This window comes from Mobula birostris, chromosome 2, assembly GCF_030028105.1.
Source record: "Mobula birostris isolate sMobBir1 chromosome 2, sMobBir1.hap1, whole genome shotgun sequence".
NCBI classification, from domain to species: Eukaryota; Metazoa; Chordata; class Chondrichthyes; order Myliobatiformes; family Myliobatidae; genus Mobula; species Mobula birostris.
Genome location: NC_092371.1, coordinates 230,511,069 through 230,538,605, shown reverse-complemented (window position 1 = coordinate 230,538,605; position 27,537 = coordinate 230,511,069). Strand labels below are relative to the sequence as shown.

At 39.9% G+C, this 27,537-nt stretch overlaps 1 protein-coding gene across 2 annotated transcripts in view; it reads left to right on the top strand.

Moving 5' to 3' along the window:
- The window catches only part of LOC140210331 (synaptotagmin-like protein 2), a 234,409-nt gene extending 207,656 nt beyond the window's left edge, over positions 1 to 26,753 (top strand). For both annotated transcript variants that reach the window (XM_072279214.1, XM_072279207.1), the window contains 5 exons: positions 1,263 to 1,424; positions 9,802 to 9,880; positions 14,319 to 14,418; positions 21,706 to 21,911; positions 26,092 to 26,753. In XM_072279214.1, the coding sequence (XP_072135315.1) occupies positions 1,263 to 1,424; positions 9,802 to 9,880; positions 14,319 to 14,418; positions 21,706 to 21,911; positions 26,092 to 26,231 (687 nt within the window). In that variant the 3' untranslated portion in view covers positions 26,232 to 26,753. The remainder of the gene's footprint in view (positions 1 to 1,262; positions 1,425 to 9,801; positions 9,881 to 14,318; positions 14,419 to 21,705; positions 21,912 to 26,091) is intronic.
- The last annotated feature ends 784 nt before the right edge of the window (positions 26,754 to 27,537 follow it).

Sequence of the window (27,537 nt, the reverse complement as noted above, 5' to 3'; positions counted from 1 at the left end):
AAGTATCGTATAGATAATGGAAAGGCTTTGAGTGTCTGGAGACACACAGGAAGTTTCCTACAGTGAGAGAGTCTAGGACCAAAGGGCACATCCTCAGAATACAAGGACGCCCCTTTTGAACAGAGATGAGGAGGAATTCCCTTAGCCAGAGAAAGGTGAATCTGTGGAATTCATTACCACAAACAGTGGTGGCGGCCAGGGAATTGGGTATACCTAAAGTGGAGGTTGGTATTCAGGATGTGAAAGATTATGGGGAGAAGGCAAGAATGGGGTTAAGAGGGATGATAAATCAGCCATGTTGAAATGGTGGAATGAACTTGATGGGCCAAATGGCCTCATTCTGTTCCTATGTCTTATGGTCTTGTTTATTGTAGGTATCCCAGCCTCTGACCTACTCTCACTTCTACGGTTTTATCTAGACTCTCTCTTGAGGGTGGTTAGACCCTCCTCTTGTTTGAAAACATCATTGCCTCTTCAAGTTTAGGTTACTTGCCACTTACCAGAATGACGTCTCGGTCTTACTGACTGCCTCATCTACTGGAAAGGTGGGAGTAGAATTGAACATTGCACAATTATCAGTGAATTTTCCCACTCCCAATGTAATGATGGAACAGAAATCAATGATGAAGCAGCTAAGGTGATTGTGCCCAGGATATTGACCTGAGGAACTCTGACAGCATTGCCCTATGGCTCGGATGATAAAATTAATCTATGTAATTGTTCTCTAACTTCTCATATTTGTGACTGTAATGTCAGAGTATAATCAGTTCCAGGAAAAGTTCAATTCCATTAACTAAATAAGTAAGCATGTTTTTTTGAGATCATAAGGAAATTTTTTTTTAAAAAGACAAAAAGGAAAACCAGATATTTAGTTAAAAATAGTACATTTAAACTGTGACTTGTTTCTATAGTTAAAGTTTAGTGGAAGGCAAAAGATTAAAAAAAAAAGAAATTTGCATATGTTTTTATAGTATTTGATATCTCTCGGAGTGGGATATCTGTGGGGCAAGTAGATTCCAAGATGATGAGATTGATGAAGGGAAACTTCATGGTTCCTTGTGGATAGCCATCTACAATGCCTTGTTGATGAATTAGATTTAATTATGTTAAGTATTCTCAAATATGGGCAAAGTAACCAATACATAAAATAATTATGTCGCTTGATCACAAAATATTATAGAATGCTGGTCCATTTATATAGTTTCAAAGAAACTCTCATAATACGTTCTATATTGCTTTAATCAATGAACTGTTCTCTATAGTACAATGTACGAAAACAAGAGCTTCTGAATCGAACTCTGAATGTCTCTGTGTGGCACAATGATACTCTTGGTCGCAATGTTTTCCTTGGAGAAACTGAGGTGGAGATGAACAAATGGGATTGGCATGACAACACACTAAAGTGGTACAATTTGGAGCCCAAGGTAACATTTTCTATTTGAATAATATTTCTTCAAATAAACAGCTCCTTTGAATGAGATAATAGTGATGATAATCTGACCTCACTATAGTTAAGTTCTCCCATAACTAGCAAGTGGCCAAGAAATGTCAAAATTCAAAGCAAATTTGTTATCAACGTACATATATGTCTTTATATACTACCCCAAGATTCATTTTATTGTGGGCATTCACAGTGGAAGAAATACAATAGAATCGATGAAAAATTACAGGCAAACCGGATTAAGATGGTGCTGCTGAAGGCAGTTCCCAAAGCAAGATGGATTGAAAAGGCTGGGTGTCAGGACCAGAGGCAAGGATCGGGCTTGTTCTGCTCACTGCTCTGCAATGTTTATTTGGCTCTCTGCTGAACTGAGGCTGAGGCTGAGGCTGTGGGCCGTGGGCCTGCTCCAGCTGCTCTGGGCTCCGTGATGTTTACTCGGCTCTCTGCTGAGCTGAGGCTGAGGCGGTGGGCCGCAGGCCTGCTCCAGCTGCTCTGGGCTCCGTGATGTTTACTCGGCTCTCTGCTGAACTGAGGCTGAGGCTTCGGGCCCACTGCAGCTGATCCTTCCTTTGTGTCTGATGACTCACTTCCATTCTAAATGGAATTTGCTTACTTCTATTTTTTGCACAATTTATTTATTTTCTCTCTCTCCCCCACCCCCCCCCCCACACACACACACGCACACACACATTGGGTGTTTGTCAGATTTTTTTCAAATGTTTTATTGGGTTTCTTGCTTTGTGGCTGCCTGTAAGAAGACAAACCTCCAGGTTGCATAATGTATGGGATACTTTGATAATAAACATATTTTGAACTTTGACCAAAGACTGACAGACAACCAATGTGCAAAAGACGACAAGCTACACAAATACAAAAAAGAACAAATAATAAGTAAATAATTTTGAGAATATGAGTTGTGGAGCCTTTGGAAGTGAGTCTACCTGGTATGGGAACTGCACCAATCTTGATTGCTGGGCACTGCAGAGAGTGGTATGAACAGCCCAGTGCATCTGAGGATGTGAACTTCCCTCTTTTGAGGACATTTATAGCAGCAGGTGTAGAAAGAAGGCTGCAAGATCATTGGGGACAACAGTTAACCACCCCCCAACCATAAACTGTTTCAGCTGCTTCTGTCTAGTAAACGTTACTACAGCATTAAAGCCAGGACCAACAGGCTACAGGACAGCTTCTTTCTACAAGCCATTAGAATTATAAATTCACATGTCTGTACATGGCCATGGAGACATAATACAAGTTCTAATTCATAGGTTGTGGACTTAGTTCAGAGTATTGGTGAGTGAAGGTGTCCATACTGGTTCAGAAACCAGGTGATTGACATGTAATAAATGTTCCTGAACCTGGTGGTGTGGGACCTAAGGCTCCTATACCTCCACCTCAATGGCAGCAGACAGAAGAGAGCATGACCTGGATGGTGGGGTTCCTTGATGATGAATGTTACTTGTTGTGGCACCGTACCTTGTGAATATATTCTATCGTGGGAAGAGTTTTTCATGTGATGGGCTGGGCTGTATCCATTGCGTTTTATAGGCATTTCCATTAGGCAGCAGGATGCCATTGGTAGAGAGATGGAAGAGTGTTTACAGATTGTAGAATTAGACAACAGAGGAATGTCGTTTGTGAGGTCAGGATTTGTGTTTATAAAAATAGGATTGCTCGACTCCCAGTAGATTCCACTTTTAGCTGTTGGAAAATGCAGGGAGGTTCAAACCTGCAGGGGATGTGCAGGATGTTCGAAAGCATGTCCAGAATTTGTTTCTGGTGCCCTCATACATTTGCAAATAAAGATCATTGATTGGTGTAAATGGAAATTTAAAATAAATAAATAATCCAAATACTTCCAAATAATAAGATACAAGCTACGATGTGGTTAAAAGATGTATGTAGTGTGTTATTGCTAGATATAAATCAAAGATCTCAAAAGTCATTTTAGGAGTATAGTGTGCATAATAGGGTTTGTTTTATGGATGTGGAGGAAAAGTGCATTGCTAATAAGGTACACTATTTTAAAAGCATAGTTTTTTGTCTATAATTGCTGGATAATTGTTAAATGCCATGATTTAAAGCTACCTAGGGGAAAGCCAACACTTGCCTCAAATGCCAGTCAGAAATATTATTTTGTGCCATGGTTTATGTCGTCTCCATGCACTTGCTTCAGTTGGAGATGTGAAGAGTACTGGCAAGTTTTGGGATGGTTCAGAGACTGTGGGGGAGTCCAGGTTTTCAGCTGGGATACTGAAGCTCCTGCTGGAGGATCTCCTCAGTATCCAAGGTGGAGATCACTGCATCTTCCTTCTCTGTACTGCACCAGCTGCAAGCACTCAGCAGGCCAGGTAGGATCTATAGAAAGTTTCAGAACAAGCATCCATTTTGTAATCTCTGTTCCGTTTTATACAGATCCTGCCTGAGTTGAGAGTGCTTCCAGCAGTGTCTGCTGGTATTTTATTAAACTAGAAATAAGCAGGTTAGGGATGCATTTCAGTTACTTAACATTTTATATCCAACGTTAACCAAACTCAATGTCTTTCCTCAAGAAAGGAGAGGAAAGACATACTGGCTTTGGAGTCTGTACACAGAAGGTTCACCAGGTTGATCCCAGAGTTGGGGGAGTTAGCTTGTGAGGAGACATTGAGTTGCTGGGTACTATAGTCGCTGGAATTCAGAAGAATCAGAGGGGATCTTATAAAAACATATAAAATTTTGAAAAGGATAGATAAGATAGAGGCAGAAAAGTTGTTTCCACTGCCACTACAACTAGGAGACATACCCTCAAGATTTGGGGAACAGATTTGGGACAGAGATGAGACAGAAATTTTTCCAGTTAACGAATCTGTGGAATTCTCTGTCCAGGGAAGCAGTAGAGGCTGGCCCATTAAATATATGTAAGACACAGTTAAATAGATTTTAGCATATCAGAGGAATTGATTGTTGAGTCAACAGCCAGATCGTCCATGACCTTACTGAATGGCAGAGCAAACTCAATGGGCCAGATGCCCTACTCCTGCTCCTATTTCTTATGTTTTTAAACATATGAATTTGGAGCTACTGTTTCCCTGGCAACTGTGTGTGTGTGTGTGTGTGTGTGTGTGTGTGTGTGTCTCTCTCTCTCTCTCTCTCTCTCTCTTCCCGCCCCCCTTCCTCCTCTCCCTTTCTCCAAAAGTGCCTCCTGACCTTTTGAGTACATCCAGTATTTTCTGATGCAAAAATCTTAGGCACATATATACATACAGGTAGGGAGCCTAAGACTTTTGCTCAGTACTGTAGTAATTTTATGTATTGCACTGTACTGCTGCTGCAAAAAAAAGACCCAGCAAATTTCATGACATGTGTGAGTGATGATAAACCTGATCTGGGTCTCTATTGTGGACTGGCAGTGGGATTGGGCAGGGAAGTCAGAATCGTGGTTGTGAAAAGAAGAAGGGAGAGGGGAGGGAGCAGGAACCACCAGAGAGACAGTCTGTAATGATCAGTAAGCCAATTGTTTGGCATCAAAATACCTTGTTTGGTGTCTCTGGGATGAGTGTGTCTGCATTCACGCTACCCACCCACCCACTGCCCCGGCACTCCTTCTTTACCACCTGTCCCATACTCCTGACGCAGTGCTCCAGCTTTGCCATTCCCAACATCCTTTGCTCCTGCCAGATTTACAGACTCACTCTGCACACCATGTTGACAAATACAGTACTGTGCTAAGATCAGAGGCACCCTAACTATGTAGTATATGTGCCTAAGACTTTTGCACAGTACTCTAATTTATTGCTGCTGTTACAAATGGCAATCTGCCATTTGAATATTATCAATTTAGGAAAACAAACATTTGGGACAATCATTCTCTCATAATAATTTGACCTAACAATGGATTGTTATAATCTGAATTGATCAAAATAACTTTTACACACCCTTCATTAATCCTTTGGGAGAATAAGTTAATATTATAAACAATAAGGATCAGATCTACTTCAGTCTGTAAAAATGTCTTCAACGTTCATAAATTAAAAGGCAGAACAGATCAATACACAAGGATGCTTTTTAGCTCTGAGTGCATTCAGCCACTCCTTTAAATTCCATCCTAACTCCATTCACCCATCTTATCTTCAAGAATACTTTTTGTTAACATAAAATCTAACAATGTCATATTTTAAATTAGCATTGGACCCAAGGGTTCAGGTTTCTGGCACACGTTGCTAAGAAGAATTATTTCATGAGTTTACCTCTTAAAAGCTTGGATTCTAGATTCCAAGGACAATGTTCTTAGGTTCTTTAACCAGCAGAATTGGTTTCTATCCGGCATCTCAGGTCCTTGCAACTTTAAAATATTGAAAAGTATCCCAGTTATGTATTTCCCTGTTAAAAATTTCCAAATAATACAATCTTAGTTTTGTACAACCTCTTCTTGTACTTTCATTCGCAGTCCAAATATTAGTCTGGTAACTCTACACTGTATCCGCTCTTACAGCATGAAACATAAAACATAGAATATTACTGCACAGTATAGGACATCCAGCCCACAATGTTGTGCCAACTTTTTAACCTACTCTTAAGATAAATCTAAGATAAACTTCTCGATGTGTGGAGGAGAGTATTTTGACTGTTTACATCACAGCCTGGTAAGGAAACACCAATGTCCTCGAATGGAAAATCCTACAAAAAGTAGATATGTCCTGTTCCATCATGAATATATCCTCCCCACCATTCATCACATCTATGTGGAGTGCTGTTGCAGGAAAACAGCACCAATCATCTGGAACCCCGACCACCCAGTCCAGTCTCTCTTCTTACTGCTGCCATCAGGAATGATGTACAGGAGCCTCAGAACCCACACAACCAGGTTCAGAAAGAGCTATTACCCCTCAACCATCAGGCTCTTGAACCAGAGGAACCAGAGGGTATAACTCAGCTTCACTCACCACAACACTGAACACAACCAATGGACTAACTTTCAAGGGTTCTTCATCTCATGTCCTCGAGGTGTATATATATATAGCTTATTTATTATTATTATTATTTCCCTTTTGTATTTGTACAGTTGTCCTTTGCACATTGGTTGTTTGTCAACATATTGGGTGTGGTCTTTCATTAGTTTTATTGTGCTTTTTAGATTTATTGTGTATGCCCACAAGAAAATGAATGTCAGAATTGTATATGATATTTCGATAATTAACTTACTTGAACTTTATTTTGGACCTTCCATACTACATAACCCTCTATCTTCTTTGTGTCTAAATGTCTCTAACGTATCTGCACCTATTGTACCACCATCCTTGGCAGCGTATTCAATGTATCCACCACTCTCTGTATAAAAAGGTTACCCCTGACATCCCTTCCCATAGTTTCCTCCAATCACTTTAACATTATGCCCCCGGTATTAGCCATTTTCCACGCAGGAAAAAAGTCTCTCCCTATCCATTCGATCTATGCCTTTTATCATCTTGTACATCTCTAACAAGTCACTTCTCATCCTCCTTTGCTCCAAAGAAAAAGCCCTGCCTTGTTCAATCTATCCTTATAAAACATGCTCTGTAGTCCAGGCAGCACCTGGTGAGTATCCTCTGCACCCTCTCTAAAGCTTTCACATCCTCCCTAGAAGGAGGCAACCAGAACTGAGCATACTATTCCAAATGTGGTCTAACCAGAGTTTTATAGAGCTGCAGCATCATAACCCGTATCCTCACAAAAATATAATACTGATATCTAGTTTTACATTTTAATTGTGTTTTCCAAGATCACAGTTGTTTCAGATTAAAGATAATATTTCATTGTGACACATGTTGTAACATATTATCTCATACATTTCCTATGATGTAGGAAGTGACTACGTGGCCAATTGAGTCAATGCAGATTCATCAATACCCCCACCCCACCCTCATCCTTGCAACTCATTCTCTCTCTTCTGTTTCCACAAATACCATCTCCCACTCCAGTTCTGCTACCGCCCATCTGGCTATTGGGGAATTTACACAGGACAATACACATGACAACTGGTATCTCATTTGAGTGTAGGGGAGAGAAAACCATCTGGAGAAAACCCATGCAATCATATAAAGAACATCCATACACCACATATGAAGCATCAGAAGTTAGAATTGAATTGACTTTTATTTCCTATATCTTTCACATACATGAAGAGTAAAAATCTTTACGTTACGTCTCCATCTGAATGTGCAATAGGCAAATTATAGTAATCTGTAATAAATAGCATGTACAGTAAGGTATAGAACAGAACAGTCAATATAGCTTAGAAAAATAATTGTGTCAGCATGAATTAATTAGTCTGATGGTCTGGTGGAAGAGGCTGTCCCGGGGCCTGTTTGTCCTGGCTTTAATACTGTTTCACAGATAGTAGCACTGGAGCTGAGGCAGCTGAGCTCCTGCACTGCCAAATCCCTCATAATTTAACAATTTGGCCATCCACTAGTGTGTAGTGTAATTCAGTAAACCTCTTATGTCCAGATTCAAATTCATCTGCCAATGTTCTCTTCAGATAAATTACAGAAATACTTATTAAGATAATGACCCAGTGAAACCATTCATGGTGGTGAGGTTGACATAGATAACGACTTTTCCTTCTCATCTTCTGTCTAATGTGGCTAATGGTTTCTGCCTCAGTAAAAATCCTTGCGGAACAACACTAACCCAACACATCCCATCATTTAGGATACCTGCACAAAGTACCTTTATATCCTGACTACTGCTACTTAGTATAATTACTTCAATAACTTCTCCCATTCAGTGAACTTGAGCTAACGGTCTCTTTTGGGTGACTTAATTAATATCCTTTTGGAAATCTATATAAATCACCTCCATAGATATTTCCCTGTCCTCTACTTTAATCACTTCAAAATAATCAATTGGATTAATGAGATTCATCAGACATAATCAAATCAAATCAAATTGTTTCATTATCATTCAAACCCTACCCAGATACAGTTGAATGAGACAGCGTTCCTCTGGGGCCCAAGTGCTTAACATACATTCAAAATAGTGAGTGAGGAAAAAGCACACATCATTATGCAAGAAAACACGTATAGTCTATGACCCTGAGCAACATGCAAATTGACGGGACAGCTCCCAGCAATCCAGTGTGTCATTCCACTGGTCAGACACTGGAGGGCAGCACCGATGGGAGAGTCCAGCCCCCAACCAAGCACAGGCACTATGCTACACATCCTCTGGTGCCTCGTCGAGCAGCAGGCTAGCCCATAGCTTGAGGCCTAATCCTCGCTTCAACAAAGGCCATGTTGCTGCCTTGTTGCCTGTCTACGCACCAAACAAGGGAAACAGGCCTTTATAAATCTTTATAATCATTTATAAATAGTTTTATACTGTAAATATAAACATTTATAATATTTATAAATCCGTACTGGTCCTCTCTCCTGATCAAATGAAAATTTTGTAGTGTTCAATAACACCAATGTTAAGAATTTTTTTAATAACTGGGCAGGCTAATGGATCTACAGCTCTCCGCTTTCTACCTCTCTTTTCTCAAAGACCGGAATGACAAATATACTTTTCTCAATCTTATTTAAGAATTGCCATGTTGAGGAGATTCTGAGAGATTATTGTTATACATCCCCCATGTGATGAATAAGTTTACTGAAACTCCCCCGATATCTCTTCTGAAGCAATATCACTCTCAGTGTAATACATTTTCATGGCCTTTTGGTGCCCAACCAACTATTCTAAAATTCCTCTGTTCTTTGCCAAAAGCATCCATGAGCTGCTTCTAGTTTCCATATTAGAGACAGTTCATTATATCACCTGAAGGTTTACTTAATACTCAGATACGCTAACTCTGACAGAAATCTCTGAACCGAAAAGATGGAAATTAATTCTTTACAGTGTTGAATAATTTTGTAATATGTTTGTTATCTGCCAAAAAGTAACACAGAGAATAGTAATCACAATTGGACAAATTTTGAAATTTGTGTGAGTATAGTTTGCTTATTAAAAACGCAGCTTTAAGATTTTCAAATCCTATTTTTGGAAAGAAAATACGAATGTAACTAGTGCAAGTGCTACGTGTCTAAGGCCATGTTTCCATTTTTTTTGCTGGTTGTAACACACAAGATTAACAACGAACCACAAAGGCAAGGAAGTATATGCAAATATATGCACTTGAGTATCCATGCCTTCAGTGGAAAATATACTTGGTATCAACCAGATTAATTTACACTATTTGAGAATGAAGTGCAATTTCAGTTCCAATGGTTGGAATTGTATAAATTTCCATCTTATCGCTGAGGAAAAAATGACAATTTCGAATGCATTTTTACTGAGAACTGCCGTCTATATTTATATGTTACGTTTTTGTAGTCAGTGATGCAATTTATGTATGTTTTCAGGCATCCAGTTTACCTGAAGGAAACATTACCCATGGAGAATTCCACGTGGCACTCAAATATATTCCAGCAAATTCAACAGGTATTCTTGCTTTCATTTCCTGCCAACTTTCAATGTCTTTCATCAATGAATTCAATGCATAAATATCCATCCATAATTTTCAGTGTGTTCAAAAATTGAACTGCAGATGTCCAAAATATCTTGTTTCAGGGCATCTGAAACAAATATTTTGAATGATAAGTATGATCATTTTATGTGTAGCACACTCTATATTAGAATAAGCTTCATTTTAACCTGTGTCACCTCTCAAAAATACAACACTAGTATCTAGTTTTGCACTTTAATTGCCTTTTTCAAGATTACAATTGTTTCAGATTAAAGATGATATTCCAATGTGACCCTTGCTATAATACCACTTTTGCCATTATAATGATGGCATTCAAGGTTAAAAGGAAATTTTACCGAAGATTCAAGATGATGCAGTTGAATAAGTCAATGAACACAGAGGCTTATTCTCATGAGAAATTGGCCTAAGTTATAACTGAAGATAAAGCTTTTGAATTCTCTCTTGACACTGCAGTAAATTTTGTTTTGGATCTGAAAATAGTTCCTTGTTCCCTCATGTCTGTAGTTACTTGAAATGCAAGTATGGTTGGTAATGGATGTGTTATGCGGCTTGTAGCAGACCTGACAAACAAAATTTAATGAGGTGTTCCGGTTTAACCAGATGTGCAACAGGAACAAACAGCAGCTCAGTCATGGAAGTTCCAATTAGAAACACAATAGATCCTAGGGGAATAAATCGTCAACATTTCAGGCCAAGATTTTTCCCAAACATCGATTGTTTATTTCCCACCATAGGCGCTGCCTGACTTGCTAAATTCCTCTAGTAAGGGAATTGATTTTTTTTTATCAAGCAATTAATAGATAACTGCTTATTTGTCATTGCTACAGCCTAGGTATAGCCCTGATGTATACCTGGCATTCTTTCTTACGAGGGTGTGCCCCTCAGTGAAGTGCCACATAACCAGTTTATACACCCTAGACATAGTCCTCGTGTACACCCGGCACTCTTTCTGACATGCATGTTACAAGGGTGTGCCTCTCAGTGAAGTGCCAGATTATTTGCTGCACTGTAACTGCAGGCAACATTCAGCCCAGTCCCCAGACAGATCACTCACAATCTCAGTCCACCTCCGTTTACCTGGGCTGCACCCAGAGGACTGATCCAGACTCAGGAGACATGGATGAGGCTTTAGCAGAAATGTGCTGTCAAGCTTTAGGGTCCTAGTGCAAAGAAACAGGCCGTTCAGTCCAAATGGACCACGTTGAGTAAGATTTTCATCCAGACTAACCTCATCTGCGTTTGGCACATGTCCCTCTAATCCTTTTTTATCCGTATACCTGTCCACGTCTTAGGCCTCTATCAGTCAGGGTGAACCATCGATCTTGTGTCCTAGCTCTTTAGATAAGCAAGCCAGGACAGTACGATATGGAGAGCAAGCTGTTGCCCATGTAGCAAGCTCCCCCTCTCAACGCATCTGACGAACTCAAATGAGCGGCAGAGACTGATGCAGTTTGGCACCAGCAGTGTCACAGGAGCTGCCAGTCAATGTTGAACTCGGTGTAGGACTGGCTTCGGGACTCCCATCCCAGATTTTTCCCTTGGGGCTTACTTCCAAAGCCTTCCCTATGAGTGGGTATAGCCGCGAGGCAGCGGAGGTTTGAGATCAGAGTTTTCCTTCTCCAAGATGAGCTGCCAACTATAGCTGATGAGCCCCCTCTGCCCAAAGCGACTGGTTTTAAGATGCCAGTAACCCGCCTTTGTCCCTTCTCCTGTCAGTAGAAATGACTGTACCAGGCTAAGTCATATGTGAAAACCAGGAACTGGACTTGGTTGGCAGAGGCTACTTGAGGTGCATGCAGTTGGGAGAATTTAATAGATATCGGGAGCACATTGGGTAGTGGCTTATCCCCAGAACTATTCACAGCTATAACAACCTTAGGTACTTTCCAAGTACCTTTTAAATATGGTTAATGCATGTACCTCAACAGCTTGTTCCAGCAGCTCATTCCATATTGACCACCCTCTGGGTGAAAAAGTTGCAACTCAATTCCCTATTACTTCTCCCTTCTCTTATCTTAACCAATGCCCTCTATTTCTTGATTCCCCAACCCTGGGAAAAAAGCTGTGCACATTGACATGCCCCTCATAATTTTACACACATCTCTAAGATCCCATGTCCCAATTTGCTCATCTTCTTGCTGCAACTCAGTCCCCTGTCCCAGCAATATTGGTAAATTGCTTTATTATTGGCATATGTAGTGAGGTACAGTTAAAAACATCATTTATTATTTCTACAGATCAGTAAACTGAAACAGTACATAGTCGTAGCACAAGATAACACCATTACAAAGTCGAGAATAAAGTGTTAGTTACAGAAAAAGTGCAGTGCAGGTGCGCACTAAGGTACAAGGTCATAACAAGTTAGATTATAAAGACACGCAGGCCTCTTTTATTGTCACTTAGTAATGCATGCATTAAGAAATGACACAATATTTCCTCCAGTGTGATATCACGAAACACAGGACAGACCAAGACTGAAAAAACTAACAAAACCACATGATTATAACATATAGTTACAACAGTGCAACAACACCATAACTTGATGAAGAACAGTCCATGAGCACAGTAAAAAGTTCAAAGTCTCTCAAATGTCCCACGTCTCACGCAGACGGGAGAAGGAAAAGAACTCTCCTGCCATGCCCAACCACAGTCCGACTCTGAGTCATCCGAAAACTTCGAGCCTCCGATCAGTCCTCCGACACTGAGTACCGAGCGCCATCTCTATCCGAACGATTCGACCTCAATCTCGGTCGCCTACAGCAGTCAAAGCCGGGGATTTTGAGGCCTTCCCTCCAGAAGATTCCCGACCGTGCAGTAACAGCAGCAGCGAACTGGCATTTCAGAAATTTCTCCAGATGTTCCTCTGTGCTTTCACATCTGTCTCCCTCAAATCAGAATTGTCCACGGCCCCTATTTAACGGAAATGATATCATTTTCACCGGAGGGCTGCGCGAGATTGTGAGATCAAGAGTTGATCTTTTCATATCTTCAATACAGTGGGGTGTTAACTGGGTTTGAGACTAGTGGCACATTCTTTCAGGCTTTTCTATCTTCTGAGGTGAAGGGGAGAAGAAGGAACATCTGGGTGAGTGGGATCTTTGATTATGTTGGCTGCTTTACCGAGGCAGCAAGAAGAGTAGACAGAGTCAATGGAGGGAAGGCTTATTTCCATGATCTGCCGAACTGTGTCCACATCTCGCTACAGTATCTTGTGATCATGGGCAAGCTGTTGCCATTCAAGCCGTGACTTGTCCAGATACTGATGCTTTCTATAGTGCAACAATAAAATTCTATAAACCTTCCAGCTTAATGACATCTGTTCTATAGCAGGGTGACCTAAACTAAACATAATATTCCAAATGTAGCCTCACCAATGTCAATTGCAACTCAACATTTCAACTTCAATACCCAACGACAGATAAAACCAGGATACCGAAAACATTCTTCCCTGCCCTGACTACCTGTGACGCCACATTCAAGGAACTTTGTACTTGTACTCTTAAGTCTGTCTGATCTAAAACACTCTCCAAGGCCTTACTGTTGACTATGAAAGTTCTACCTTAATCTCTCTTCCCAAAATGCAACAACTTGCACTGTTCCTTGACCCTCCTAATCAAGATCCCTTTGTAAATCCTGATACCATCTTCACTTTTTACAACATCACCTATTGAAGTGTCCTCTGCAAACTTACTAATCATGCCCTGTACATTCTAAACCAAGTTTTTCCTTTTCCTATCTCATCCACAAGGCTGTGATTGCTATTACTATACCAAGACTGGCTGGGTGGATACAGGGAGGCATAAAATATAGTATAAAAGTTGGAGATGGCAATAGTCATTGTTTTCCATGTGCGGTCCAGTGAAAGAGCTGAGTGACAGATGTGCTAGCATTTCAAGTTCAAGTTCAGTTTATTGTCATTTAACCATACACATGTATACCACCAAATGAAATAATGTTCCTCTGGACTAAGGTGAAAAACACAGTACATATAACTCACATACACAACAGATAAAGTAATACTACCACTAGTAACTTTATAAATAATAAGAGGCATCTACAACACAAGTTAAACAGTAGACAATATAATATTACTGGCACTTCATGCATGATAAGACCTGGGTGGTGGCAGGGAGTTCCTAACAGAGGGAAGAAGTTGTTTGTTATCCAGTATATTTCAGAGTTAGTGGGCTCATGCATTTCTAGGACCAACTTAGCTGGGAGGGTTCAGATGGTAACCGTTCAGGAAGACTGTAAGTTTCGACTCCACGAAGATCTCAATGAGAATATACACAAACCTAATGATTGACATTTCAGTGATGAAGTTGATGTCATGGTTTTCTTTTCAAGCAAATGAAATTTCACTGATACTATGTCATTTGTAAATTTTTTTAGATGTGTATCAGTCACAAACTGGTGAAGTTCACATATGGCTGAAAGAGGCAATAGGATTACAACCATTAAAGCCAGATGGTGTAGATTCATTTGTGAGATGGTAAGTTGTGTTAGAACTGTAACTTCTATTACCTATTACATACAATACAACTAATATAATTAATACCAACAGTGATTTCCAGAGGTACTTGTAATGATTATTATTGAGCATTAAAAGCTACATGTCTTCGAAAGCATAGTTTACAGCAGGGTGTGTGTTAGAGTCATACTGTCATAGAAAAGTACACCACAGAAACAGGCCCTTCAGCCCATCTAGTCCATGCCAAACCATTTAAACTGCCTACTCCTACTGACCTACACTGGGACCATTGTCCTCAATATCCCTACCATCCACGTACTTATCCAACCTCACTTAAACGTTGAAAGTGAGCTCACATGCACCACTTGCACTGGCAGCTCATTACACTCTCTCACTAGATTCTGAGTGAAGAAATTTCACTCACGTTCCCCTTAAAATTTTTACCCTTATTCCATGATCTCTGTTTGTAGTCCCACCCAACCTCAGTGGACCCTGTCAAATGCCTTACTAAAGTCCATGTAGACAACATCCATTCACATGCCTTCATCAACTTTTCTGGAAACTTCCTCAAAAAACTCTATAAGATTGCTTGGACATGACCTAATACGCACAAAGCGAAGGTGACTCCCTAATCAGTCTATGTCTATCCAAATACTCATAACTTTCCCACTATTGATGTCAGGCTCACCAGCCTATAGTTTCCAGGTTTATTTTTAGAACCTTTGTTTAACAGAGGAACAACATTAGCTCTCTTCCAATCCTCCAGTACCTCATTCATAAATCCCTTATTCCTGGGATTTACAGAGATTATAATGTTTAAAAGAATCAATTTCATAGTTTCAGTAGTTTTATTAACAGTGCTGATTTAGTCAATTAATAAGAGAAAACAAGGGATGACAGATAAATTAAACAAATATTTTCCCATCAGTCTTCATTAAAGAGGATCTAAGTAACATCACAGGAATACTTGTAAATTTGGGATTGGGAGGGAGGGAGAGAAGAGCTTTGGAAATATTCAATCATCAAAGCTATGATATTAAGCAAACTGTTGGAACTGGGGCCTGACAACTCTGGATCCTGATGGACACCTCATCCTCGGCTCTTACAAGAAGTTGTTTGTGACGATCAGAGGATTCGTCAACTTTTGTTTCATCACGACGGTGGTGGAGGCAGATACGATAGGATCTTTTAAGAGACTCCTGGACAGGTACATGTGTGTGTGTGTCCTCCGTCGGTTGTGGTCGACCATGGGTACTGCGCATCTGGTAGTCACTGGGGAGTGGCCTCCCCAGGGCGAAAGCCAGGGCAGAGTTGATATGGAGATCCGTCTGTTGCCCATGCAGTGGGACCCCCTCTCCATGCTGATGACAGGTCCAAAGGAATGATGAAAGTGGGTACGGTTTGGTGCCAGCAGCATCACAGGAGTTGCCGTGCCGGTGCTGGGTACGGCAGTCAGCTGCCTTCGGGACTCCGACTCCGGGGTTTACTCCCAAAGCCTTTCCCGTGAGCGGGTATAGTCGCAAGGCAGCGGAGGTTTGAAATCGGAGTTTTCCCTCTCCTAGATGAGATACCATCCGTGGTTAACGAGCCCCATCTGCCCAGAACAACTGGTCCTCTCAGTGAGAACAGCTCCGTCGGGCATAAAAACTATGCCACACGTGAAGACCAGGAGTTGGACTTGGTTGTCAGAGGCTGTTTGAAACACACGCCATGAAGAGCACTTGTTTAGCAGTGGGAGCTCATCCCCACTACCACCCTTCGGCTATGACTACCTTTGGAGCCTCAGGTACATGGAACTCAGAAGAATAGAGGGCTATGGGTAACACAAGTTAATTTCTAAGGTAAGGACATGTTCGGCACAGCTTTGTGGACTGAAGGACCTGTATTGTGCTGTAGGTTTTCTATGTTTCTATATAGTTAATGTGGTGGGTTTAATTTTCCCTCAGTTCACTGGGTTCAGGGGCAGTTAAATAGTCAGTGTGAATCTCTTAATGTTAAAAAAAAATGGAACTAGAGTAACTTAACAGTGGAAAAATGTTAGAAGCAATTAATAAAAATGTTATAGTAGGATATTTGGGAAAATATGGCAAAGTCAATGTGTTTTGTGAAAGAAACCAGGTTTGGCTAAGTTAATGAAGTTCTTTCAACATGTTGGGTGCATGTACTAAAATTGCCGGGCACTTAATAAGGTGTCACATCAAAGGTTATTGTGTAAAATAATGATGCAGGAGGAGATTTATACTCGCATGGTGTAATGTGGAAGCAGGTTTGTGGATTTGCTGAGTGAGACTGAAGACACTAATTACAAACAAGCATATTAATCATTTACTTACAAACAGTAAAAGGCTTGACCAAACATCTAAGTGCCCCCAAGTTACACAAACTTGGTGGGGCATCCGTTAGTCTTGCGAGACCATGGATCTGCACCTGGAAAGTCTTCACTCTCCAGGGCACAGGCCTGGGCAAGGTTGTATGGAAGATCGGCAGTTGTCCATGCTACAAGTCTCCCCTCTCCACGACACCAATGTTGTCCAAGAGAGGGGCATTAGGACCCATACAGCTTGTCGTCGCAGAGCAATGTGTGATTAAGTGCCTTGCTCAAGGTACTTAATCACGAACTACATAACTGAATATTCAAAAAACAAACACTTAGCTAAGAGTGTGTGTGGACCTTCCAGGTCTGGAGCATACTTTCCAGTGGCTCTGTGAAGCATGCCCTGTGGACAAAGGAAAGAGAGCCTCCCGCATGTGCTAATCTTAAGTTCCTGAGATGCTTAAAACCGGAAATCAAGCCAACCAATGGGAAAGAGTCCCTGTAACTTTAAAATGGGCCAATCATCGACCAACATGTGGAAGTGGCTTTCAACTGGCAAATAAGCCAAACCCCCACACAATACTTGGCAGCAAACAGAAATGATCTTTTGTTCTGATGGTGTGCCACAGGAGTTGATGCTAGGACCTTGTTTTTTTTCTCTTTCATTTATATGAATGACTCTTATGATGGCACTGAATACATAACTGTTAAAATTTGCTAATAGCCCTAAGATGGATAGAAAAATAAATTGTGAAGAGAACATGAGGAGGATACAGAGGGGTATAAATCGGCTAAATATTTGGGCAAAAATCTAACAAATGAAGTACAATGTGGAAAAATGTGAAACTGTCAGCTTGGCAAAAACAAAATGAAGCATATTCTCTAAAATGGCAAGAGATTCGAGAACTCTGAGATGCCAAGAGATTTGGGTGACCCGGTACATGGTTCACAACAGTCTGGTAACAGGCACAGCTCGTAATGAGAAAAAAAAATCTCACAGAATGTTATCATTTATTGCCGGGGGAATTAATAACTAAAATTAGGATGTTTTACTTCAGTTATATAAGATAACTGGGTGGCAGGGAGGAGATAAGTCCTAGTTATGTGAGCACTGACGCCTGGCAGACAAGCTCTGATGAAAATTGATTATGGTTGGAGTTACCTGTCTTGTAAGGACACTGCCTAGAAGAAGGTAATGGCAAACCACTTCAGTAGAAATATTTGCCAGGAACAATCACGGTCATAGAAAGTCATACGACATAGTACATAATGATGATGATCTAGTACTAGTACTGTTCTAGAACCAGTCTGTACTAGACTGTACAGTGCAGTCTGAAATAATATTAATGCATCAGAAGCAATTTAGTTTATTAGACTAGTAGCTGAAATGGGCAGGTTGTCTTGACTTGTACAGTTAGAAGAATGAGAGGTAACTTTATTAAAACATAGAGAGGATCCAAGTAGGTTCTGACACATTGGATATAGTGATATATCCTTTCGAAGGGGTTACTCTCCAAAAATAACAGGTTGGCTATTTATGACAGAAATAACAAGGAGGTCTTTAAGTATGGTTGAGGCAGAGGTAGACAAATATTTGATAAGCAAGGGAGTAAAAAATTGGCATTAGATAAACCACAAAACGGAGCTGAGGTAACAAACAGATCACCAAAGCTTTGTATGTTTTCAATGAATTGGAGTTGCTGTAGGATAACTGATCTTAGCAATGTATTGTACAGCAAAGTTAATTTACTCACAGGCAGAGTTTGGAAAATAGAGAAAGCTCAAGACTTCAGTCACTTCTCCCAATAAAAGCAGGAAAAATGCTATCAGTGATGTTAATTGTAAATAAATTATGTGCATAAATTCATTCAAACTCTGTCACTTTCCCATAGAGTGGTTACCAAGCTTGGCTGACAGGGGAATCACCAACTCATCTAGTTGGCTGTGAAATTGTCACTATATAGTGTATACCCTTTAGTGTATTGCCATCTGCTGATGCATCTCTTCAAGCACTGGTCCACATTTCCTGAGAAAACATTAATATAATTTCCAACAAGATCATAAGAATTTCCTTCAGTATGTTTCAATTTTTTTTTCTCACTCCAGTTACAACTCTCTTTGACTTCTCATTCATATTTTAGGAATTTTAGACAAATGTATGTTAAAATGGTGAAAAAGATTTAGCTGTTCAGAAGCCTTAAGACCGTAGGACCATAAGATATAAGAGCACAATTAGGTCATTTGGCCCTTCAAGTCTGCTCTGCAATTTATTCATGGCTGATCCAATTTTCCTCTCAGCCCCAGTCTCCTGCCTTCTCCCCGTATCCCATCATGCCCTGACCAGTCAAGAATCTATCAACTTCTGCCTTAAATATACATCAAGACTTTGCTTCCACAGCAGCCTGTGGCAAACAATTCCACAGATTCACCACTTTCTGGCTAAAGAAGCTCCTCTGCATCTCCATTTGAAAAGGATGCCACTCTATTCTGAGGCTGTGTCCTCTGGTCTTAAGCTGTTCCGCCATAGGAAACATCCTCTCCACATCCTCTCTATCAAGGAATTTCACCATTCGAAAGGTTTCAGTGAAGTCATCCCTCATTCTTCTGAATTCCAGTGAGTACAGGCCCACAGTTATCAAATGCTCATCAGCTGACAAACCATTCAATCCTGGAATCATCTTTGTGAACCTTCTTTGAGTCTTGTCCAGGTTCAGCACATCCTTTCTAAGATAAGGAGCCCAAATCTGCTCACTCTCCAAGTGAGGCCTCACCAGTGCTTAACAAAGTCTTAACATTGCATCCTTGCTTTTATATTCTAGTTCTCTTGAAATTAATGTTAACTTTGCATTTGCCTTCCTCAATACAGACTCAACTTGCAAATTAACCTTCAGGGAATCCTGCACAAGGACTACCAAGTCCCTTTGTGCCTCAGTTTTCTTGTATTTTCTCTCTATTTAGAAAATAGTCAACCCTTTCATTTCTTCTACCAAAGTGCATGACCATACACTTCCTGACACCTTCTCCCATTTCTTTGCCCACTCTCCTCATCTGTCTAAATCCTTCTGTAGCCTCTACTTCCTCAAAACTGCCTACCCCTCCATCTTTCTTCTTTAAGTAGTATCACCTTTAAGTAGTATTTTTGAATATGGTTTCTACCCTTGAGGATGAAAGGATGGCATGATAGTTATTTGGGACACAAGTTCAACTTTGACCTCGGTTGCCATCTTTGTGCAATTGGCAAATTCTACCTGTGACCCATTGCTTTCAAGGTGTATAAGAAGTGAGAGGCTTTGATCATGTGGATAGTCAGAGGATTTTTCCCAGGGCTGAAATGGCTAGCACAAGAGGGCACAGTTTTAAGGTTCTTGGAAGTAGGTACAGAGGAAATGTCAAGGGTAAGTTTTTTATGCAGAGAGTGTTAAGTGCCTGGAATGGGCTGCCGGCAACAGTGGTGGAGGTGGATACGATAGGGTCTTTTAAGGGGCTCCTGGGCAGGTACATGGAGCTCAGAAAAATAGAGGGCTATAGGTAACCCTAGGTAATTTCTAAGGTAGGGACGTGTTTGGCATAGCATTGTGGGCCGAAGGGGCTGTATTGGCTGTAGGTTTTCTATGTTTCCTTTAAATAAGCCTTGAAATCTTGTCTTAGGTTTTATATCAGTTTCTGCTTTCACAAGTAGGGAACGTTATGAATCAGGTGATCAGGTCAAAATTATATTGACATCACTTGTCACTGAATTGAATTTATTTCTTAAATCTTGCCAATGTCACCTTGAAACCAGGTCTGTTATAAAGCCAGCAATGAACTAGGTAGGGAAAAACTAACAGTGTGTTTCCGACCAACATTGTACTCTTATTGAGTGTAATTATGTGGAAAAGACACCAAAATATGCCTTTCGGTATTAAGCTAAACGCAGCTGCATTATAAATTGATTCTGGAAAGAAAAGAAGTGGGTGAATATATTTTAGAGTGGTGAGATTCTAACCGCTCGTCTTGTTCTCTGTGTATTGCAAATAAATAAGTGAGCACAGATGTGAGGAATTAAATCAGACTTTCAGAAGATAAAAGGTGAAAAATTCAGAAAAACTCTGCTGGCCAAGCACATTGGAGAATATATAGTGACTTTTCTGGAACAGATTAATGTGCCTTGTTTCGCATGTGTGAAGCTATGTAAAGGCTATAATTTGTAAAATACTGAATTTCATTAGGTTTTGTCTATAAAAATATTTTATATCTCTGTTATATGAGCAGATTGCAGAAACAATAGATAAGGTGATGCAACTCTTGTCCATTTTACATTGACATCTACACTCAGTGGCCACATTATTAGGTACCTCCTGTACCTAATGGCCAATGGCCCTATGTTCATGATTTTCTGCTGTGGTAGTCCATCCACTTCAAGGCTGCTGTGCATTCAGAGATGCTGTTCTGCACACTACTGTTGCAACGCATTGTTATTTGAATTAGTGTTGCCTTCCATCCAGCCTGAACCGGTCTGGTAATTCTCCTCTGACCTCTCTCTTTAACAAGCTGTTTTCACCCACAGAACTGCCACCCACTGGATATTTCTTATTTTATTACACCTTTCTCTGTAAACTCTAGAGAATGTTGTGTGTGAAAATCCCAGGAGATCATCAGTTTCTGAGATCCTCAAACCATCCTGCCTGGCACCAAGTCATTCCACAGTCAGTCAATTAGATCTCATTTCTTTTCCATTCTGATGTCTGGTCTGAACAATAACTGAACCTCCTGAGCATATCTGAATGCTTTCACGTATTAATTTCCTGCCACCTGATCGGCTGATTAAATATTTCATTAAGGAGTACGTGTTCCTAATAACTGAGCTACTGTGTTAGGTAACATGCAATATGTTTAGTAGAGTTTGAACTTCAACTTCGTCCCCATGATGCCTCAACATAAATGAATTGCTATTGAATTTAGTATCAGGACTAAACCTGTTTTGTATTAGTTTCTCATTGCTAGTTTTTTTCCAGTTATATTTTACCTGACACTAGGAAGAAGAGCAGGCAGAAGACTCGAGTGGTGAAGAAATCCCTAAACCCCATCTACAATCACACCATGGTATATGATGGATTCAGACTGGATGAAATAATGGAAGCCTCTGCAGAATTATCCATTTGGGACCATGAAACATTTACCAATCAGTTTCTTGGAGGAATTCGGCTTAATCTGGGCACAGGTAATAAAAATCTGAGTTACAATATTCTGGCTACAGTTTGCTTGAAACATTCTGTAATGCTGTGAAGAACAGAATCAGAAAGCTGATAAAAATATTTCTTGAAAAGTGTCACTTTAACTGTACAGTTTTCACCTCATCCAAAATATTCTTAATTGCATTATCCGGGAAACTTCTCTATTTACCTATCCTTCTGATCAGTGAGTCTTGCGCTCTTGTAAGACATTTTTCCTCTGGGGAAACTTTACCTATTTCACGTTACTATTGCAGTATGTTACACAGCTCTATGCGGCAAACTATTTCAAATCCCCATTTCCCAGTCTTGCAATTAATTTAAGAAACTGTTACAGTCGTCAAATAACTCTTCATAAGATTCTGCTTCAATATTTTCCTTTAACTTTTAAAATACTTAAATTAACTAAGAAGTTTTGTAGTAATTTTGAGGTAGGATCGAGGGATAGCGCTCTCAGGTCAGGTGTAATATAACCTAGATAGAAAGTAAATCTCATTCCCTACTGCGATAAAGATCCAGATCAGCCCTGCTAAATTAATGAGACATTTCCCTTCCCACTGCACTTTATTGTAATGATAAATGTTCTGTGATTAATGCAATAGCAATGAAGAACCAAAATAATTTCAATGGTACGTTTGAAACAAACAATGAAGATTTTCATCTCATTGACCTAGATCTGTATGATGGAAAAACAATGTTTAAACACAAAATTTCTGACTTTATTTTCCCGCAAGTTGCTACTACAATGGCACAGCCTTTAGTTGTTGAATGTACGTACATGCTTTCTGTAACTCCAGTGAAGAGTGCCATGGCCTTTAATGCTTTAAGCAGTCTTCAAGTCTAATTGCTCCACAAGGTTGTGTCCTGAGCCCCTATTCTACTCTCTGTACACTCCTGACTCTGTGGCCAGATTCTGCTCTAACTCCATCTACAAGCTTGCAGATGATGTCGTTGTAGTGGGCCGTACCTCAATAACCATGAGTCGGAGTACAGGAAGGAGATAGAGAGCTTAGTAGCAGGTTGTCATAGAAACAACCTTTCTCTCAATATCAGCAAAACAAAGGAGTTTTTCACTTGCTTCAGTAAGGGGGCAGTGTACGTGCTCTATGTCCATCGGTAGTGCAGAGGTTGAAAAGGTTGAGAATAAACATTAGCCTGTCCTGGTCCAACCACGTAGACGCGATCGCCAAGGAAGTTCAGCAATGCCTCTACTTCCTCTGGAGGCTAAAGAAATTTGGCATGTCCCTGTCAGTCTTTACCAATTTTTATCACTGCACCATAGAAAGTATCCAGGGTGGATGCCTTCCAGCTTGGTACGGAACTGCTCTCAACAGCTCTACCCATGACTGCAAGAGACTGCAGAGAGTTGTGGGCACAGCTCAGAACATCGTAGAAACCAGCTTCCCCTTTGGGGACTCTGTCTATACTTCTCACTGGCTCTACAAAGCAGCCAGAACAAGCGAGGACCCCACCCAGCCTGCACATTCCCTCGTCTCCCCTCTTCTGTCGTAGTGGTCCCCAACCACCGCAAAGCATGTGCTACTGGGCCGCGAGGAAACGATATGATTAAGTGATATGAAACGATATGAGTCAGCTGCACCTTTCCTCATTCCCTGTCACGCACTGTTGAACTTGAACATAGGGTCGCGAACTGTCCCGTATTAGCTGGGACATCCTGTACATTGGGCTAAATTGGTTTGTCCCATACGGGACCGCCCTTGTCCCGTATTTCCCCTGCTAAGGTAGAGCGTTCCTATGAAACCGTTCATAAGCTGAAATGGCGTAAAGCACAGAAGCAATTACCATTAATTTTTATGGGAAAAATTTTTGAGCGTTCCCAGACCCAAAAAATAACCTACCAAATAACACATAAAACCTAAAATAACACTAACATATAGTAAAAGCAGGAATGATATGATAGATACACAGCCTATATAAAGTAGAAATAATGTATGTACAGTGTTGTTTTACTTAACAACAGCCCATATAAAGTAGAAATAATGTATGTACAGTGCAGTTTCACTTAACAGAATCGGGAAGATTAAGACAAAACCGATTTGTAGAAAAAAACCGGCACGTACAAGCATGCGCAAATCACGCATGCGCACACAGGTGCCCGTGCAAGGCTTCATGGTCATGGTAGTCTTTCTCGGGGTAAACGCAAGTGTCTCATATTTAACTGCTACTTTTGTCCCTTATTTGGGAGTGAGAAAGTTGGCAACACTACTTGAACATCACCACCCGCCCCCCCAACCCCCGTCAGCTGGTCCGCAAGAATATTGTCAATATTAAACCGGTCCGCGGTGCAAAAATGGTTGGGAACCCCCGTTCTATTGGACAGGAGATACAAAAGCCTGACCGTATGTACCAAGGGCAGCTTCTACACCTCTGTATAAGACTATTGAATCATTCCATAGGATGATAAGATGGACATTAAACCTCGCCATCTACCTCATTATGATCTTGCACCTTATTGTTTATCTGCACTAGACTTTCTCTGTAACTGTAACACACTATTCTGCATCCTGCATTTTTTTTACCTTGTACCACCTCAAATGAATAGATTTGTACAAATAACATGCAAGACATACTTTTCACTATACCTCAATAATGTGACCATGATAAACCAATCACATCCCAAGCTGATTCTATTGCGCTTCAGCAGAATGTCCTCGATTCTCCTGATCATTATCTGTAAAACAAGTACAATTTCATGAAACAAAATGCCATATCTTTTCAGTTGGCTTGGCATAAATATTCCAAACAACTAATTCCAAAAGAAGCCAGGAAACTATCCTCCCAATAATGACTAATATTTATCACTAAAAATAATCTAGTTCTTTTCATCTTGCTGTTTGTGGAAGGTTGTTAATTGCATAATTCCTATATTCCAGCTGTGACTGTATTTCAGGTGTTTTATTATCTATAAAGCATTTCTGAACATCTCAAGATTAAGCAAACTCTATTTTTCTTACATTCAGTTCATTTTAAGAAAATACAAGCTTAGTTATTTGAGGGTACATTTTATCTGAAGTGGTGCTTGATAACTCTATATTGGCTCTGTTGAGGGGAAAAAATCATAATTATTTTCTTTGAAACAAATGAAAATAAGAACGGGTCATTCAATCCCTGGAAAATGTACAACAGTAGGTGAATTTAATAACTAATGCTGTTTTCTCTGATATAGTGATGTTGATTGCCATGTCAATTCTAAGGTTGTTAGGAAGTAAGAATATTAGCTAACTATGAATTCATAATTGCAATGTTGCATAGAAGTAATTTAAAGCAGAAAGGCTCTTGTTGATGTTCATATAAGCTCCTACACACTAATTTCTCTCTGCCTCTATTTCTTGTTCTTCCTCCTCCTGTTTCCATTAAGCTTCTCCTTAAATCAATACCATTTGCTATAACATATACTACAGTTTTGCATTCTAATCATTTTCTGAAATAATGCAACAAAGAATAAATATAGCGGTGGCACATTGGTGATTCTACTCAAATCACTTCCTCACAGTGCTAAGGAAGCAGTTTCTGTACTGACGTTAAGTAAGCATATTCTCCCTGTGACTTCATGGCTTTCCTCCAGATGTTCTTGTTTCCCAAAAATGTGCAGGTTCAAAGTTCAAATTAATAAATTCAAAGTAAATTTATTATCAAAGTACAGATTTGTCACCACGTACAACACTGAGATTCATTTTCTTGCAGACCTGCACAGTGAAACAAAGAAATATAACAGAATCATTAAAAAACTGGGTTGGTGGACTAATTGGTCACTGAGTTCTCCTATTGTGTCGATAAGTGGTAGAATCTGAGAAATTAATGACAACTTTGGACCAAAAATGGGATTATTGTAGGATAGTGAATATGGGTGGTTGAAGGTATATGGTCAGTGTCGACTTGGTGGGTCAAAGAATGAGTTTCTCCATGTTGTATCTCTCTATGACTCTGTCATATTTTAGGTTAATAAAATTCAATACATGAAGATTAGCAAATGGAATTAAGGTTCTTTCAATAATTTTTGATTGTAGCCCTCACCTCCCTCTTAACTAGACAGTTGCAAGTCCCATTCCTGAATAATCAGGTGATTGACTACTCTTTGGAGTAATTCATTGAGCAGGTGAGGCTGGTGAATGGTGCAAGCCTATTACATACATGTTTCTTTTCACGTAGGGAATAGCTATGGGCAAAACGTGGATTGGATGGACTCGAGTGAAGAAGAGGCAGCTCTCTGGAAGGGCATGATATCCAGACCCTGTGAGTGGGTGGAAGCAGTACTGCCTCTCAGACCAACTATGACTAAAAGGAAGTGAAGAACCTTAGTTACTGTTTCATTTTCAGGTGCATAGCCAAAATGATGACTTGGCAAAAATTGGAAAATTTACGTTTTCTGTATTTTTATCAATTAATTTCTTTGTTGAGAGGAGAGGGGTGATGGGTGATTGGATTTAGAGTCAAGTTGGGGCTTCATTTTAATTGAAGAAGTAAATGACTAAATCAACAGGATCATTTAAAGAACAGAATATATTTAGTCTTCGATATTTCCACATGAAGACCGTGATTAGCATGAAATATGTATTTGGGACAATTTTTTTTAAACTTCTCGAAATAATTTGGAGACTCTAAAGCACAAAGGTATCACTATTAGAATAAAGTATTTTGGAAGGTGACAGATGTATTGCGCTTGTGTACTGGCTGCCAAGAAAAAATAAAAATTAACAGTAAGTGCTTCATTAATTAAATCTGTCTATAATAATTTGTGGAATACAATATTGGAAAAGTTGAATAACCGTGTATGACTTATCACTGAAAGAACATCAATAAGCAATTTATATGTATCAGTTTTATATCTTTTCATATATTAAAATATTGTATCACAACACATTTATCTGATTCTTCACTGACTACTTCTCCAGGTTTTCACTCTAATCGCTGGATCTGCCTCTATGCTGTCGCAGAATCAGAATGTGCCTTTCTATTTTCATATCACTGGCACACTTGGAAACCTAACATATGTTCACTCCTCCGGGTCATTCATGAAAATGGCAAGTGATGAAGAATCTGAGAAGCAATTACTGGGGTTCTCCACTACGAACATCCCTCCAAATCTTTGTTTTCCCTGCAACAGCCAGTTTTCCATCCATGCTAACGTACACTATTCCTTTAGACTAGTAACTTATGCAAAAACCTCTAATATGGCACCTTGTCAAATGCCTTTTGGGAAATCTAAATAACTTATATCAATCGGTTTCCTCTCTCCGTTCTCCCTGTTACAGTGTCAAACGTTGCAGGAAGAATCGTCAAACATGACTTACCTTTGATAAAGCCACATGACTACATTTGAATAGATTCAGTTTTGCTAAATAGTTAGTTATTGCTGCTTTGATTATTGGCTCTAGTTTTTTGTCAACAATAGGTAATACACTGACTAGCTTACGGGTATATTACCTTGCCTTCAGCTTGAACAATTGGTTATTTTCATATCTTATAATACCTTTCTAGAATTTAGTGAGTTTTTAAAAAACTAATAGGTCCATACTCTGTTTTTGGGTACAGGAAATTAGTTCATCATATGCCTCGTGATTTTCTGTAATACTTAATCCCTTGTGATTTGGATTC